This window comes from Streptopelia decaocto, assembly GCF_964273445.1.
Source record: "Streptopelia decaocto genome assembly, chromosome: 23".
Taxonomy (NCBI): domain Eukaryota; kingdom Metazoa; phylum Chordata; class Aves; order Columbiformes; family Columbidae; genus Streptopelia; species Streptopelia decaocto.
Window position 1 is genome coordinate 5470862 of NC_138678.1, and position 17209 is coordinate 5488070.

The following is a 17209-nucleotide window of genomic DNA, read 5'->3' on the forward strand; positions in this document are numbered from 1 at the left end:
TGATGGCAAAGCAATTTTATCTGAATAAAATACTGAGTGCCTGAGAGTGGGACAGGGGAATGGGGCGGGAACGGGGCTGGGTTTACAGGTGGTAATGAAGGAATCTGCTAATTGCACGTAGAAGTGGACTATGACAAGAAAACAGGGACTCATTGAGCTGCTCCCGCTCCCAGCCAGAGCAGCCCAGGCTCCACGTGAGCCGATGAATTGTGTTAAACCCCGGTGTTTATTCTGCTGCGACAGGTCGATCCGCAAGGCAGCGTCGCCGCTTCCCTTTCTTCCCTCCAATCTAATCAGTTTTAATTGGAAGAATAAATGAGACCTTTCCTTCAAGATAATTATACAAAACATTGAAGTAAACTACTGCTAAGGACTCTTCTCATCACTCGTGTCAGGCATCTGGTATTTTAACTCATCAGCCGCTGAACGTTCGCCGCGCAGCTTTCCCTGCCTGCGGCGGCACACGCGTCCCTGCCGGCGCGCCTGGAAGTCAGCGGTGAACAAACCAGGGAAAAGGGGCTTTTCCCCCCAACACGAGCACCGCGATCCAGCACCCGTCACGGGGCCGGCGCGGCTCGCACAGGGCGCTGCTGCTGCCCCGCTGCGCCGACACGGGCACGTTTGATACTGTTAAGGATGTCCCGGGATCCCCGAAGCAGGACCCGCAGAGCCCCCGCCGGCTCATCGCTGCTGTGGCCGCGCCGCCTTAAGGCGGGCGAGGGGGCGGGGCCGACCCGGAGGGGGCGGGGCTACCCTCGTGACGCCACTGGCGGCTGCGCCGGGCTCAACCGAGCGGTGCCGAGCGGAACCGAACGGAACCGAGCGGAACCCAGCGGAGCCGAGCGGAGCCGGAGCGGCATGCAGCGGGCGGCAGCGCGGGCGCTGCGCGGGGCGCGGACCCTCCCGGTGCGGGCGCGCTCGTCCGGGACGGGGCCCCCCGCGCGGGGGCTGCTGTTCGAGCGGCACGGGGACCCCCCGGCGGTCGTGCAGTAAGGGGGAGCACAAGGGGGTGCAGGCGGGGGGGCTCTACCGGAGCGCATTGCAGTGGGGGGTGCAGGAGTCGGGGGGCGGCGCTGGGGGTGCAGGTACGGGAGGGCTCTATAGGGGCACAATGCGGAGGTCTGAGCCCTCGGCACCGCTGCGCCCCAAATTCGTCCTCGACTGCATCACATTGATGGGGTTTCCCAACTGTGGGACAAAGCCGGTGTCATGCTGATCGGTGTTTGGGAAACAGCGGCTGGTGCAGGATTTTCCCTTTAAAATAACCAAAAAACTGAAAAACTTTGCAAGGAGAAAGTCACAATTATCTAGATTTTAAGCCTTTTTTTTAAAAAAAAAAAAAGGAGGAGACCTCAAGGGCTTGTTGAACCCCGAGGGGTGCGGGAGGTGCCGATGCGGGTGCATCCGGACGCCAAACCCCTGGGGATTTTGGGGATGGATGATCACTTTTCCTTTTGACCGTTTAATGCACGATGGTTCTTGTCACCCCTGAGGGCTCCTGAGATTTGCCGCCCTCGCCCCATGGCTTGTGCAAGGCCGGTCTCACGCTTTAGAACTTCTCTTTTCTGCAGATTTCTGAAAATACCCGCACTAAAGTGGGGCGGGACACGCTGGAAAATCCCCGGCCAGTTGAAACAGCGGCTTTTTTATGCAACCTGCTGAATTTGTTAATATTAGTGAGCGTCACTTTGCTTGGTTTTTTGGCTTTTAGTGGCCTCCATCAAAAATCTGTCTTGATGGGCTTGTCTAAGGTGGATGTTGGGGTTCGTAGCTGGAGGAGACCAGGCTATGGCGATATAGATGGGGTAGAGAATACGATGCTGTTTATTTTAAGCCTAACACGCATATGTGACATGGGCATCTCTTTCCAGCTTAAACCAAGGTGCAGAAGCACCAGCCAAGCCTGTATCAATGCATTTTTCCTTTGTGTCTCCCTTTTCAGACTAAAGGACCTCGAGGTGGCCAAGCTGGGGGACTCTGATGTCCATGTCAAGATGTTGGCATCCCCCATCAATCCCGCCGACATCAATGTCATCCAAGGTAACGCACCGGCTGCATCTTTTTTGTGTATTAATTGTCTATGAGATGCTCCTGGTGGGATGTGTTGGGGGTTTGGAGGCGGCTCCTGAGATAGAATCACAGAATCATTTTGGTCGGAAAAGCCCCTCAAGATGATCGAGTCCAACCACAACCCACCCTGTCCCTGCCCCATGTCCTGAGAACTTCATGTCCGTCTGTCCAGCCCTCCAGGATGGTGACTCCAGCACTGCCCTGGGCAGCCTGTTCCAATGCCCCACAGCCCTTTGGGGAAGAAATTGTTCCTAAATCCAACCTCAACCTCCCCTGGGCAACTTGAGGCCATTTCCTCTGCTCCTGGCGCTTGTTCCTGGGGAGCAGAGCCCGACCCCCCTGGCTCCAAGCTCCTTTCAGGCAGTTCAGAGATCAGAAGGTCTCCCCTCAGCTCCTGTTCTCCAGCTGCACCCCCAGGTCCCTCAGCCGCTCCATCACACTTGTGCTCCAGCCCCTCACCAGCTCCGCTCCCTTCTCTCCACTCGCTCCAGCACCTCAAGGGTTTCTTGGTGTGAGGGGCCCAGAACTGCCCCAGGATCCGAGGTGCGGGTGCAGTGGGTGGGGAGGGCCGGGCTATGGTGGGTTCCTCATGTCACCTGTGTCCCCGCAGGGACCTACGCCACGCTGCCCCCGCTGCCGGCCGTGGGCGGGAACGAGGGCGTCGGGGAGGTGCTGGAGGTCGGGCGACGTGTGACGGCTCTGAAACCCGGGGACAGGGTCATCCTGGCCGTTAACCACCTCGGTGAGCGCGTCCCTGAGCCGCTGCCCACCCGCGCGGTTCTCCTGCGTGCCCCCTGCAGGGCGTCTTCCCAGCAGATTTTGGGGATGCTGGAGGCTGCCTGGAGCTGCCCAGGTCTGCACGAAGGGCCAGCCCTTGGCCGTGACCCTGTGTGAACTGGTGCAGGGATTTTGGGGGTCCCGGAGCAAAACCGACCCTGTCCAGAGCACCGTCCTTGCTGGATGTGGGTACAGCCACATGCCCCTCACGCTTACAGCAATTACAGCTAATTGGATGTGGCTTAAAATGAAAACAAAAGCTCCGTTAGAGAATGTTCCAGGCGAGGGAAGCAGCAGTTGGAGCCCATTTCTTGCCCTATTAGTCTAATCATGAATATAATGTGTTGGATTGTCTCAGACAAGAAGCATTGGGAACCGCTGGAGCTGCTCGAAGGCGTCTTCAGTTCTCACCTGTTTGTATCGTGGTTGAAGTTTTGTTCTTTCTGCCACGTTTCTTTGTTTTTAATGGTTTTTGGAGTATCTCTGCCCGCTCCCCCGGGCACACGTTGCCGATGCTGCTGCGACGGGTTTTAAGGCTGCGGCGTGAGTTGGGGTCTCATAATGTGTTTTTCCTCCCCCTGCCCGTGTTCGACGGCGCCGGGACCAGGGACGTGGCGGACGCAGGGGGTGTTCCCTGAGGAGGCGCTGCTGCCGGTGCCCGGTGACGTCCCGGTGCTGTGCGCCGCCACGCTGAGCGTCAACCCCTGCACGGCCTTCCGCATGCTGGCCGACTTCGAGCGCCTGGCGCCAGGTACGGCTCCCGCGGCTCTGGCAGGAGGGGCGGCTGGCGGCCCAGGGCGCTGTGCCGGCGCTGAGCGAGATCCGGGCGGGCGGGGAGCGGGCAGAGGGGACCCGATGGGATCCAGCCGGGGCAGGTGCGGGGTCCTGCAGCTGCGGGAGCAACCCCGGCACCAGCACAGCTTGGGGCTGGTTTGCCTGAAAGCAGCTCTGCAGAGAAGGACCTGGGAGTGCTGGTGGACAGGGGGTTGACCATGAGCCAGCAACGTGCCCTTGCGCCCTGGGGGGGCCCCACCTGCAGGTCTGCGTCCAGTGCTGGGCTCCCCAGTTCAAGAGGGACAAGGAGTCACTGGAGAGAGTCCAGGGAGGGGCATGAAGGTGCTGAGGGGTCTGGAGCATCTTTGGGGAGACACTGAGAGCTGGGGCAGAGAAGCTGAGAGGGATGTGATCAATGGATCAATATGTCAGGGTGGGTGTCAGAGGATGGACCAGACTCTGCTCAGTGGTGCCCAACGCCAGGGTGAGGGGCAACGGGCACAGACTGAAACACAGGAGGCTCCATCTGAACATGAGCAGAAACTTGTTTGCTGGGAGGTGCCGGAGCCTGGCCCAGGCTGCCCAGAGCGGGTGTGGAGTCTCCTCTGAGACATTCAAATCCACCCAGGTGCATTCTGTGCAATCTGCTCTGTGACCCGGCGTGAGCAGGGCTGGACTGGATGATCTGCAGAGGTGCCTTCAGCCCCAGCCGCTCTGTGAAAGAGATACGAGTGGATTTGCTGGTTGCTGCTGCAATGAACACCTGGATGTATTTACGTGCAGGGGACTCGGTCATCCAGAACGCTGCCAACAGCGGCGTGGGCCAGGCTGTGATCCAGATCGCCAAAGCCTCTGGCATCAAGACCATCAACGTGGTGCGGGACAGGTGGGTCGCGGGGAGGGGACGGGTGTCCTGCCCCTCCCTCCTGGGATTCCCCCCGTGGCTCAGCCCGCGCCCCGTCTGCTCCTCTGAGCCTCCTCCAGCCTCTGCCCTGTTGGCCCCAAATACGTCTGAGCAGAAAAGAAAAGGTGACACTGCTTTCTGGCTCTGAAGTCCTTTTTTATTTCCCTTCCCCAGAGCTGATCTCCCAAAGCTGGTGGAGAGGCTGGTGGCCCTGGGCGCAGACCACGTTATCACAGAGGAGATGCTGAGGAAGCCAGAGATGAAAGAGATATTTAAGGTACCTCAATGCTGATCCCGCCGGAGAGGCCGCCCAGGGCTGTCCCTGCGGCTCAGCACGGGGGAGGGCGCGGGGATGGTGGGAGGACAAACCTCTCTCCAGATGAGGAGTTAGCCCCGCGCCCCGAGGGCTTCTGATGGTGCCACAAGGGCCAGGTCATAGGTTTTTAGCCATGTAACTCCTAGCTGCCCCGTTTTGAGGTTTAAGGCAGTTGTTCGCTCAAGAACCACAGTCACATCCTCATAGGTGCCCTAAAATTTGGGAACCTTCTTAACGAACTCTTGCAGAACACCCCGAAGCCCCGGCTCGCGCTGAACTGCGTTGGAGGCAAAAGCACCACGGAGATGCTGCGGCACCTGCAGTAAGCGGGGCTGGGGTGGCCCGGGGACAGCAGCTGGTCCGGGGTGTCCTGCTCCAGAGCTCCCGGGGGCGGGAGGTGGCCGGAGGTCTTGTTGGCTGATGTTGGCCATAATTGTGATTTTGGAGCAGGGAAATGCGTGGAGACAGAGCCTGAGGGATGCCTGGGGGCTCTGGTGGCGAGCAGCCCATCGGCACGGTGGAGGGTCTGGATGTGGCGCAGGGAAAGGCCGCGAGGTCAGAGCTGCACGTTGGGGACCGATAACCAAATACCCGCTTCCTCTTCAGGCCCAAAGGGACCATGGTCACCTACGGGGGGATGGCAAAGCAGCCCGTGACGGTGCCTGTGGTGAGTTCTGGGGTGTTCGACTCCCCTCGGGGCACGTCCCCTGTGCCCGCTGCGGATGCCCCGTCCCTGGGCTCCTGCGCGGGGGCTTCCCTCTCCCCTGCCTGCACATTCAGAGCCTCCAGCCTTTTTCCTTTGGCCAATGGGGTCATTATGGCATGAACTGCTTTGCCTCCCAGTGCGGGTGTCTCCACGGTATTTATGGAGGATCTGGGCTGCTGTGAGTTCCAGCAGGGAAGCGGCCCCACAGACACCAACCCCAAACCTGTCCCGAGTCCACAGCTCGGAGTCGCGTCTGCATCCCACTGTGCCCCAGCTCACTAACGAGAGCGCTGACGAACGCACAGGGGCCCCCATTGCCGCCTCCCTTTGCTGTCGCGCTGCGGGGATGCAGGTCCCATGGGGCGCGTGGTTCCCTCTCTCCGCAGAGAGCGTTCATCTTCCAGGACGTGCGGCTCCGCGGCTTCTGGATGAGCCAGTGGAGGAAGGACCATGCTCAGGGTGAGCCCGGGCACGGAGGGATGGCATGGGTACGGTGGTATTGTTTGTGTCATGACGAAACAAGAAACCCTTGAGGTGCTGGAGCGAGTTCAGAGAAGGGAACGGAGCTGGTGAGGGGCTGGAGCACAAGTGTGATGGGAGCGGCTGAGGGAGCTGGGGTTTAGAGGAGGTTGATGTTTGCCCGGGGCCGCCAGCCCGCGGTGACAGCCCCGTCCTTCCCGCGCAGACCGGGACAGCGTGAGCAGCATGATGGACGCCCTGTTCCAGCTCATCCGCCGGGGCCAGCTCAGCGCGCCGGCCTGCACCCCGGTCCCGCTGCAGGAGTACAGGGCAGCGCTGGAGAACGCCATGAAGCCCTTCGCGTCCTCCAAGCAGATCCTGCTGCTCTGACCTGCGCTCCGGGGCTGCTCCGGGCTGCTCCGTCTGCAGACCAGAGGTGCTGCGGGGAAACCGGCGAAAACCCTCCAGGTGCACTGAGCTTTCTTGGTTTTATTATTAACTTCTATGTGCCCACCTGGAGCTTTAAGAGCCCTGCAGCTCTGCACGGGTGCGTTGTGTGTAACGGCACCTGGAGCGGGGCTGGCTTTAGCTGGGGCGAGTTGGGATGCAAGAGAAATCTCAGGGAACCGGGCGGCAGCTCGTGCAGCTCAGGGTGGCTGCGGAGCAGCAGCTCCCCTCACGTCCGTGTTTTCGGGGCTGCGCAGCTGCCGTCTGCCTGGCTTAGCAGCTGTGGGCTGTTCTGCCATTGGCACTGTCCCTCCAGGTGATTTTTGGTGACTTTGGGCAGCTCGGGGCTGGTCGCTCCCCCCGGCGCTGCTGCAGCTTCTGAGCCACCTACATGTCCCTCCTCGAAGTTCAGCCCCCAAGTGGCCGCTCCCCATGTTGAACTGCAGAGAAAAACAACCTTTAAAATTCATTTGTTTAGTTTTTCCCTGGGCAGCCGCACAGTGCCGGCGGGACGAGGGCAGGGACACCGGCGCCGGCGGGACGAGGGCAGGGACACCGGCGCCAGGGGGACGAGGGCAGGGACACCGGCGCCGGCGGGACGAGGGCAGGGACACCGGCGCCGGCGGGACGGGGGCAGGGACACCGGCGCCGGCGGGACGGGGGCAGGGACACCGGCGCCGGCGGGACGGGGGCAGGGACACCGGCGCCGGCGGGACGGGGGCAGGGACACCGGCGCCGGCGGGATGAGGGCAGGGACACCGGCGCCGGCGGGATGAGGGCAGGGACACCGGCGCCGGCGGGACGAGGGCAGGGACACCGGCGCCGGCGGGACGAGGGCACAGAGGCTTTTCCAGCCCTCGGCATCACCTCATCTCAAAAACAAATAGCAAAAAACAAAAGAAACGCCAAACCACCAAGTGCCCCCACAGCAGTGACAGCTGGAAGCACCGTCAGCCCCTGGGACAGCTGGGGTGGTGGCATTCCAGGTGGGACAGGACTGACACGGCAGGTCGCGGGGCGGACAAGGGGAGTTTTTTTGCATTACCTGGACTTGACTTGAGTTTTGCTGCTGTTGCTGCTGCCACCACTGATTGTGACAAGAACCTCTTGGAAATCAATGTCTAATATACATATGTATTTGTTAAGATGCTGCCAATAAACGTTTCAGTGCCCAGGCTGGCGTGGGTGCCTTTTGCTGGCGGCCGGGAAGGGCCGCGAGCTCATCTTGACCTCCCCGGGGGTGACACCACTTTGCAATTAAACCTCCCAGCCCTGTGGCAGCAGCTGAGTTTGCTTGGGTGTATTAAAGCCGTTTGATCCCCTGTAGCCCCTCGCACTGACACCTCCCTTAGGCAAAAACCAACCAAGAAGCCACTAGATATAACCCGTGATAAAGTCCTTGCCAGCATCTCCCATCTCTTCTCCCACCACTATGAAACCCCCCAATATTATGCAGGCAGGGTGGCATTGCAGGCAGGGCAGCATTGTGTGTCCCAGAGTTTTCCCACCTGATGAATAAAGCGAGGGGAAAAAAGCAAGACAATGACTCTGAGATCGTTAAGAGCACTATTAAGCATGACACAAACCAGAAAAAATTAAAGCAAAGCTTTATCCACCTTGTTTATTTGATTGGGCAATAAAGCCTAGCACGCTTTAGGGAACTCTCTTACTTTCACAGAATGTTCCCAAGCGTTACTCCTACACCAGAGCACGAAGGAATAAATAATTAGATTTAACTCTCCTTGCCAGATGAGCAAGATCGTGGTTGGAAAACCAGCGGCTGGTGATGCACGTATCAATCTTTTGGTCATGGGGTGGGGGTGGCTGCTGATGCTGGAAGGTCCCGAGGGTCTCTGCTGGGGTTTGGTGTGATTGGGGGTGTCCGGGGATGGGGACACCATGCACCCCGGGCTGTGGGGATGGGTCCCCCATCCCTGCCTGCACTTGGGGAAGGAGGAGCCCATCAGTATCGGCATATGGGGGGGGCACCCCACAAAGCCCTGCATATAGGGGACCCCGTAAGTACCATGGCACATGGGGGACCCCCACAGCACCTGGCATGTGGGGAGACCCCACAAGCCCCCTGACCCATGGGTAGGGGAGCCCCCACCATCACCGTGTCCATGGAGAAGGGGATCCCCACCATCTCTCCAACCTAGGGGGAGACCCCCAAAACACCTGCTGTATGGGGAGAGGGGACCCCATAAGCTCCCTGATCCATAGGGAAGGCAGACCCCACTCATACCCTGGCATGTGGGGCAAGTGCCCTGCATATGGGGAAGGGAGGACGATGCGTTCTCTCCATACGAGGAGGGGGACCCCCACGGCCGGTGGGGCCCACCAGCGCGCTGTCACCGCGCCGCTTCCAGACGGCGCCGCCGCCCCTTTAAGAGCCGCGAGTCCCCGGAGGGGGGCGTGGCCTTCCGTGACGTATCCACACTTATCGCTGCCTCCCGCCCCGCGCGGCGCCGTCACGTGTCCGCGGCCCCGCCCCGCCCGCGCGGGTCCCGGTCCCGGGTCCCCGTCCCGCCCGCCGGGCGCGATGCCGCGGGTCTACATCGGCCGCCTCAGCTACCAGGCGCGGGAGCGGGACGTGGAGCGGTTCTTCAAGGGCTACGGCAAGATCCTGGAGGTGGATCTCAAGAACGGGTGAGCGCGGCCCGGCCCGGCCCCTCCTGCCGCCCGCGGAGGAGCGCGGCCCGGCCCGAACCCGGGGCGGCGGGAGGGGCGGGCAGGGCGGCTGGGCCGGCTGGGCGTCCCGCGGGGGCGGGCGGGGCCTCCCCGGCACCTGAGTCGCTTTTGGGGACGGGGGGGCGCCTGGGGCTGTGGGGAGATGGGGGGGCAGAGGACGCCTGGGTTCCCATGGCAACGGGGGCAGGAGCCTGGGCCGCTGTGGCCGGGGGGGGCAGGACGCCTGTGTTCCCATGGCAACGGCGGGGTCCCTGCTTCAGTTACGGGGGTGCTGGGGCGGTCAGGTGGCCGGGTGTGTGCCCCCCGTGGGGAGCCGGTGTCCCCTGGGGGGTTCCCTTGTGTCCCCAGGCCCCCCTAAGGGTGAGCCAGGGCAACACCCCCAAAGCCCGATTGGGGGGCAGACCCCCCGATTTCCAGGCCCTGTGGCAGCAGCGGGTCTGTTCTGGGTCTGTCCTCGGAGCCCCGGGCGGGGGCCCAGGGCCGGCAGTGAGGGGTGTCTGCCCCCCGCCCCATGCGTGTTCCCGCAGCTGGGGGGTGTCTGCCCCCCGCCCCATGCGTGTTCCGGCAGCTGGGGGGTGTCTGCCCCCCGCCCCATGCGTGTTCCGGCAGCTGGGGGGTGTCTGCCCCCCGCCCCACGCGTGTTCCGGCAGCTGGGGGGTGTCTGCCCCCCGCCCCACGCGTGTTCCGGCAGCTGGGGGGTGTCTGCCCCCCGCCCCGCGTGTTCCCGCAGCTGGGGGGTGTCTGCCCCCCGCCCCGCGTGTTCCCGCAGCTGGGGGGTGTCTGCCCCCCGCCCCGCGTGTTCCCGCAGCTGGGGGGTGTCTGCCCCCCGCCCCGCGTGTTCCCGCAGCTGGGGGGTGTCTGCCCCCCGCCCCGCGTGTTCCCGCAGCTGGGGGGTGTCTGCCCCCCGCCCCGCGTGTTCCCGCAGCTGGGGGGTCTGGATCCTGCTCAGCGCATCCAGTGTGGATTTTCCAAGAGAAAACAAATTGCTTTCTTGTGGTGTCTTTTCCCCAACGCTTGAAGCCTCATGCATGTTGGCATCTTTACTTCTTACAAGAAACCCAACCTGAAGTCTTCCTTACAAAGGCCAAGTGGAAAATGGATTTTATTATTGTTAGCCAGAAGAACTAATTGTTAGTTTCACTTCAGAAGTGAATTCACTTTCTCCAGGGTTTGTTTTTAGCAGCGCTTAGCAAACGATTGAGCGTTACCGCCCGGTGTTTGAGCGGCGGGCTCCTGAGCAGCCGCTCCGGGCGCTCGGCCGGCGGGTCGGCCCGTTGGTGTTCACGCAGTTGGGCTGAAGAGCTTGGACGAGAGGATGGAACTGCAGCAGAGTCCTGGAAGGGTCTCGTTTGCTGCTAATTGTAGTTTCAGCTTGCAGTTCGAAGGCTTGAAGTGATGTTTACCTGAGATGGGAAAATAAACATCATCGAATTCAGATATTCCTCCATTTTTCTAGCTTCAAAAGTCTGTGCGTTATTGTCCTTAAAGGGCTGGCACGTGCCAGGCACTTCACCTGGCAAGTAACCGCTTTTAGGGCGAGATCTCGTTGAAATGTTTGCGCTCGCTCTATTTTTGGTATTGAAGGGAAGAAAGTTCCAATTTGAACAGTTTTATAACAACTATGATTGTTTCGGTTGTTATAAATCAATCACGCTTGTTCCTCCCCTGAAACAACAGCACTCACGTGAGAAACAGCAACTTTATTTGCGGCATTTGGAGTCGCTGTGAAACATTTTGTTAATTCAGGCACCGTTACGGGCAGAGCTGGAGCCAAGAAAGCTGAAACCGGACCGAGAGGCCAGCGCTGCCCGTCAGCGGCTCACGCCGCGCTCCGTTCCTCCGCAGGTACGGCTTCGTGGAGTTCGACGACGTGCGCGACGCGGACGACGCGGTGTACGAGCTGAACGGGAAGGACCTGTGCGGGGAGCGCGTGATCGTGGAGCACGCCCGCGGCCCCCGCCGCGACAGCGCGTACGGGGCCGGACGCAGTAAGCACTCGCATTTGTGTCCCGACTTACCTTAAATAAAAGTAATTTTAAATAAAGTAACTTTAAAAGAAAATGCTATGAAGTTGTGAACAGTGTTCTGTAACTGTAAATGTAACTGTTGATCTGAATATTTCTTAACTTCGTTGTATTAAACTATTTTAATTGATAAATTAATAAACACGGTTTCTTGTACCATTTTTTACTATTATAATTTTGTTTAACTATTTAAATGGTTTATTTGCTCTGTGATGTTTAACATAGACTTAACAAAGACCTCAATGTTTTAATTGAAAGAGTCCTTTGAGGCTAAGATGACTGCCCGTCCCATGTGCTGACCCGGGTTACCTTTCCATGAGTGGCTCTTTGACCTTTGTGGCCCTTGGCTGACCAAAAAATAACAGGAAGCCATGTGACGACCGCAGCCTTTTCCCATTAGACCTGGGTGCTGAGGACCCCAAGGGTTAGAGACAGATGAGATTAATCTGAAATAGGTGCCTGAAAAGCTTTGCTCAGGTCAGATATTCAGAAAGCCTTTGAGCAATGTAAGTAACATTAGTAAACTGGCTTAATTTGATTTCTTCTTTCGAACCGCTTTAAAGATAAATTTAATTGCATGCTAATTGTAATATAATTATAGTTGTGCATGTTGTTTTAATGATGTGCTTGAGTAACTTCTCCCGTTATTCCGTACGAGGGGCTGGGGTCCAGGCCGGGGGGTTCCTTTGCCGTGTCCCTGTCGCGCGGGCAGGGCGCTGGGGGGTGTCGAGCGAGCGCTCCGTTCCCGGTTCAAGTGCTGCTGTCTGCTTGTCACCTCCTAAAGGTGGATATGGTTATAGAAGAAGCGGAAGAGATAAGTACGGTCCTCCGACCCGTACAGAATACAGATTGATTGTGGAAAACTTGTCAAGCCGCTGCAGTTGGCAAGATCTTAAGGTATGAGGCCCCTTTCTTTACCCTCTCTATTAAAGAGCACAAAGGGTAAAAAAGCTTATTTTTCAACAAGGAAAACTGGTGTCCACCTGTGTTCTGGACTCCAACTTGTTAATAAGTCTGTGAACTCGTATGTGTACTATTTGGGAAGTAATACACATGTTAAGTCACGGTGGAAATGTGTTTGCATATAGCAAGTAATTAATGTGACGCTGGGAGCTGCAGGTGCAGACCCGGTGTCGCTGGGCACTGGAATAACCTTTTTGCCTTGACACAAACCACCATCACGTACAGGTTGTGTTTTATGTGTAAGCCCTGTCAGACTTTAATGATGCCAGCGGTAGGATTCACTAGAGATGGAGGAGTTCACCCCTGTCATTTTGGATTTTGTTTATCAAGTTGTAAAGCGTTAGAGCTATTTGGAAACGATCGCATTGTTCTTGCACAGCCTCTCGTAAGAATTTCTGCATCATGTAAAGCTGCTTTAAAGAGAGTTTTCCAGGGCAAGGATGGTCCAGCGTGAGCAGTCACGCAGAGCCCTGCTCAGAGCGCCTCTTCTCAGCGCCCGCGGGAGCGGGGGCTCCGGGCAGCGGAGCCCGTGGTGACTGCGCAGCCCCAGCACCCCCGAGCACGCTGGAGGTGAAGGGCTGGCTCGTGATATCAGCAGCACGGATGGGGCAGGACAGGGAGCGCAATTTCAATAGTAGCTCCCAAAAGATAGTGTTTCCTTATCAAACTTAGCAGCAATGGTTAAAAACACTTGTTACAAGAGCATTTTCTTTTATGGTTCTCTTTTAAGGATGTATAAAATTTGGTCTAAACAAACTTTGACGTAGTAGAAACTGGTCTGTAATTGAATATATAACACTAGTTCAGGTACGTACCGAGATTCTTCGAATGCCTTTTGTTGTTAATGCTTCACACCGGCAATAGCTTCTCTGCTTCTGGTATTAAAAGTTTTAAGTAGAGCATGGCATGATTAATCCTCTCCTGGACGCATCGCTTTTCTTTTGAACAGCTTTCATTGCAGTCACCTGAAGGTGGGAGTAGCTGGGCTGCAAAGGGTCTGAGCCCGAGTTCCGCGCCCGTTTCTGCTGAACGCGGCCGGTTCGCTCCGGGCAGGGCAGAGCGACCCCCATAAACACGGCGCTCGGGGTTTGGAACGGAGCAGCCGGGGAGCCGGAGCGGGGACGAGTCCAGCTGTGGGGGAGAGGGGGTTTCCTCCCGCGGGACGGGACCTGGTGCCGAGGTGGAGGGTGAGGGGGCGCCCGCTTGCCTGTAGGCTTCTCCTCTCCAGATCTGACCTTTAAGCTTATCACCTTTCCCAAGGAACCTTTGAAAACAAGATTTAGAGAGCAAGCGTTTTATTTCTTTAATCGCTTCTTTACTTTGAAACTTTTAGTCCAGAGCATATTTGCTATTAGACATGAGATGGGAGACCTTAAATTATCATTTAGTTCCAAACTATCGACACCACCTTGATTCTAATCGCACAAACTCAGTGAAGTCCTGGTGTGTTATTTGGCAAATGCGCTTTGGTTAAACCCTCGCTGACATCCGTGTGAACAGAGGAGGTTTAAGCGAGCGTCGTTGCAGAAATGGGAGCCCGGCTCTGGATTCGAGGCGATGGTTGTTCTGTCCTCTCCCTCCAGGATTATATGCGTCAGGCAGGGGAGGTGACATATGCAGATGCACACAAAGGAAGGAAAAATGAAGGTGTGATTGAGTTCAAATCCTATTCTGACATGAAAAGAGCCCTTGAAAAGCTGGACGGGACAGAAGTAAATGGCAGAAAGATTAGATTAGTGGAAGACAGACCTGGGTCGAGACGGCGCCGCTCTTACTCCAGAAGCCGAAGCCACTCAAGGTACGTTTCCTGAAGCAGCTCCGGCCGAATCTAGCTGCAATTACATAAATATTGGAGGGGTTCCGAGTCCTCAATAAATCTAGTTTCTGAGGATCTGTGAGTTGCCAGAAGTACCGAGGCCGCTGTTCGGAGGGTGCTGGGCGAGCCCGCACCGTGCCGCTCCCCCCGCGGCCGGTCCGCAGCTCGCGCAGGATGAGGCCGCCGGCAGGTGCGGCTGAGCCTGCGGGATGAAACAGAAGGTGCTTTTAACGCTTTGGCTCTGAACACTGTGTTCTGATATAAGCACCAGGACTAACAGTTCTTTCTCAGCTTGGAAACCTTCACCTGTTCCCTGTTTCTTAGAGATTTGCTGCTTTCATTATAGGATCGAGAGCTGCTTCAGCACACCACACTGAGTTATTTTCTCCTTTCCATTCGGGGGTAGAACTTGTCATGAGAAAACTCAGGCAAACTCCTGCTGTTCGTGGAACATTAAACCAAAGGCTGTAGTCAGAGCTCTGTCCCAGGCTCTCGCTGTATCCAAACTCTGACTTGAAAGAGGTTTTGCTTCCTTATCTCAAATAAGGGTGCGTGTTTCCTCCCGGATTAGCAGCCTGCTCACTCCCAGACCCCAGGGGCTGAGCAGTGGGGAGAAGGGCACTCCGAGTCTGACTCCACTGTGTAACGCTCCCACCATTCGGCTCCGTGCAAGGCGCTTTAGTGCTGTGGGTTTTGCCCACGCGGGTCGCGAGCTCCCGTGGGCACGCGCTAACGTGACGCCGGTTGCTTTTGTTCCAGGTCTCGCTCGCGCAGCAGACATTCTCATAAGAGCAGGAGCCGCAGTGCCAGTAGTAGTCGCTCCAAGAGTAGATCAAGATCCAGGTATGTCTTTGTGGCGGAAGAAATGGGGGCTACCCACTTAAATGAGAAGCAGCATCCTAGGTTTGCAGTAGGAACACTGTTCTTTCCCTGCCATGTTATGCACAGTATTTAAGCCACATTAAATTGGAGCTGTCTCCTGCCTTTTTGCTTTCAGGTCTGTGTCCCGTTCCAGAAGCAAGAGCCGTAGTCGAAGCAAGAGCCGTAGCAGAGGCCAAAAAGAGAAAAGCAGGACTCCAAGTAAAGAGGATAAAAGTAGGAGCCGCAGCAGGAGTGCAGAGAAGTCCCGAAACAAACGTAAAGACAAATCTGAGGGCGCTCTCCATAACAGCGATGAGAAAGCAGAGAGCAGGAGTCGCAGCAAGGAGAAGAGTAGGAGCGGGAGTAAGGACAGGGGGCAGGCGAGGGAGGGCGCGAGGAGCGGGAGCAAGGAGAAGAGCAGGAGCAAGGCGAGGAGCAGGAGCAGGGACGAGAGCAGGAGCCCCAGCAAGGATCAAAGGAAGGGCAGGAAGAGGAGCAGGGATGAGAGCAGAAGTAGAAGCAGGAGCCGCAGCAAGAGCGAGAAAAGCAAGAGGCGCAGCAAGCGAGACGGCAAACCGAGCAGCAAGAAGAAAAGGAAGGACAGCCGCGAGCGGTCCAGGTCAGCCTCCAAGGAAAAGGAGCGTCCAAAACCAGATTCTGACAAAAAAGAGGCGAGGGGGGAGGGCGAGGATGGAGCTGCACGCCGGGTGTCTCGCTCCAGGTCTAGGTCCATTTCCAAGTCAAAACCACGTGGCAAATCAGATTCTCGTTCCAGGTCCAAATCTATTTCAAAGCCCAGATCCCGGTCCAAGTCTAGATCTAGGTCTGCCTCTAGGTCACACTCCCGATCACGGTCAAGGTCTCGCTCCAGATCCTAATCTTGCTGGAACGGTCGGAAAAGTCTTTTGTACATGTTCAGTAGTTGTAGCGCAAGGGATTGAAGTAGAAACGTTGACGCTGTATATTCTGAACAACCCTGACGGTACGTCTGCCGTGAGCTGCGCTGCTCCCTCCTCGCTCTGCTCGCTGGCGCAAGGCTGTTCAGCTCATTGCTGTCCGACAGAAAGGTTCTCTTTAAATATTGCTCTTCCTAGAGCACCAAAATCGTCCTGTTTGCCAGGAAAAGCCTTGCAGAGAGGGAGCGCTGCACCTCGGTGGGTTTATGGGAGGACAGTTGGGTAGGTACGATGGCTTCAACAGTCTTTGCCCCTCGATGTACAACATTAGTGGAAGTGCTAAGTCTTCAGTTCATACTACTTTTGGTTTTGGGCTCACAAAGTTGTGAATAGTACAGTCTAAAGGAAAAAAAATAGGTACTTTCAGTAATCCATAGGGAAAAGTATAGTTCCATATATGGTATTGTGACAATATCCTTGTTTTATATTAAGATTTTTTTATTTTATTTTTCCCTGTCTTGCAAAGTGCAGTGACTCCTGTTTCCATGAAATTGGAATAAAGACTATTTTTGCTTGACGACATTTGGTGGTGGTTGCATGGTGTGTTGTGGCTGTCGCTGGGTTCGTCAGCGGGGCGGGGGGAGGAGGGGCAGCAGCTCTGGCAGGAATTTTGTAGATATTCCTGAGTCATAAAGATTAGATATTCCTGAATAATATCCCAATTTCAGATTTGGGCCATTGGCGAATTGCTCCAGGGGATCTTTCCACAAGCTCTTCTGTTGCACGGGTGGCTTTGAATAAAGAAGCGACGTCCCAGCACCCTGCTCTGCCCGCCAGCTATGGGCTGAAAAATAAAGGGCAAATCAGATTTTGTGAGGTTTTTATTTGGGGGGGGGGAACAAAAAAAGGTTTTATGGCTTTATCAACAACTTTTCTTTAGGAAATTTCACACTGACAATACTTACAACAGTGGTTCTTGCAGCTGGATGTTGACTTCATAGGTGCAAGTGATTCTGTTTAATTGGATCATTTAAAACTTGCCCTTCCATAGGGAAAAGATGAAAGGGTGGCAGATGATAGAGCTGCTTTCAGCACGGTCTTTCTGTGGGGTTCCGGAGGGGTCGGGGCTGGGGAGCAGCTCAGATCTACCAGGGGTCGCGTTGCCGCAGCACCGTGGGAAAGCGCTGCAGAGGTGATCTTTAATTCCTGTAGAAGGAAAAGCCTTTTGCAGCTCTATATATTTAGTGCTTTAACATCTTAGGCTCACATAACATTTCTAATCCCTTTTGCTGCTTAATCTTAGTATAGAACCAAACCAGGCTAGGCAAGATGTTTGCTAATAGGCGATAATTAGCTGAAAAATGCCTTTAAGAAAATCTGCGAATGATAAAGTCCAGGCTAAGTCTAAGGAAGGGAAGCAGAAATCTGTGTGGGATAGAGTGTGAGAAGCCCTGAAGTAGGTACCTCTCAGTTATTGCAATTAAAACCAACATACAAGTCTAAAT

The 17209-nt window shown here is 56.6% G+C and overlaps 2 protein-coding genes across 3 annotated transcripts; both read left to right on the forward strand.

Moving 5' to 3' along the window:
* The first annotated feature begins 767 nt into the window (after positions 1–767).
* MECR (mitochondrial trans-2-enoyl-CoA reductase) lies at positions 768–6411 on the forward strand. Of its 2 annotated transcripts, XM_082071532.1 has the most exons (10): positions 768–989; positions 1943–2040; positions 2681–2812; positions 3455–3598; positions 4405–4507; positions 4700–4802; positions 5090–5163; positions 5448–5508; positions 5934–6006; positions 6233–6411. In XM_082071532.1, the coding sequence occupies exons 1-10, from the start codon at positions 859–861 to the stop codon at positions 6394–6396; spliced, it is 1083 nt and encodes a 360-aa protein (XP_081927658.1). In that variant the 5' UTR covers positions 768–858; the 3' UTR covers positions 6397–6411. The 2 variants fall into 2 exon arrangements, with proteins under 2 accessions (XP_081927658.1, XP_081927659.1); XM_082071533.1 differs by lacking the exon at positions 3455–3598.
* Positions 6412–8940: 2529 nt separating this feature from the next.
* On the forward strand, positions 8941–16286 carry SRSF4 (serine and arginine rich splicing factor 4). The gene is made up of 6 exons (XM_082071545.1): positions 8941–9102; positions 10990–11132; positions 11953–12065; positions 13715–13929; positions 14707–14790; positions 14945–16286. Exons 1-6 carry the CDS (start codon positions 8996–8998, stop codon positions 15684–15686), a joined length of 1404 nt encoding a protein of 467 aa, XP_081927671.1. The 5' UTR covers positions 8941–8995; the 3' UTR covers positions 15687–16286.
* The last annotated feature ends 923 nt before the right edge of the window (positions 16287–17209 follow it).

Excerpts from the sequence above, each read along its gene's own strand:
- MECR (XM_082071532.1), top strand. The coding sequence starts at position 859 with ATGCAGCGGGCGGCAGCGCGGGCGCTGCGCGGGGCGCGGACCCTCCCG. Across the intron at positions 3,599-4,404 it reads CTTCGAGCGCCTGGCGCCAG|GGGACTCGGTCATCCAGAAC; the intron begins GTACGGCTCCCG and ends ATTTACGTGCAG. Across the intron at positions 4,508-4,699 it reads ATCAACGTGGTGCGGGACAG|AGCTGATCTCCCAAAGCTGG; the intron begins GTGGGTCGCGGG and ends TCCCTTCCCCAG.
- SRSF4 (XM_082071545.1), top strand. The coding sequence starts at position 8,996 with ATGCCGCGGGTCTACATCGGCCGCCTCAGCTACCAGGCGCGGGAGCGG. Across the intron at positions 9,103-10,989 it reads GAGGTGGATCTCAAGAACGG|GTACGGCTTCGTGGAGTTCG; the intron begins GTGAGCGCGGCC and ends GTTCCTCCGCAG. Across the intron at positions 12,066-13,714 it reads GCAGTTGGCAAGATCTTAAG|GATTATATGCGTCAGGCAGG; the intron begins GTATGAGGCCCC and ends CTCTCCCTCCAG.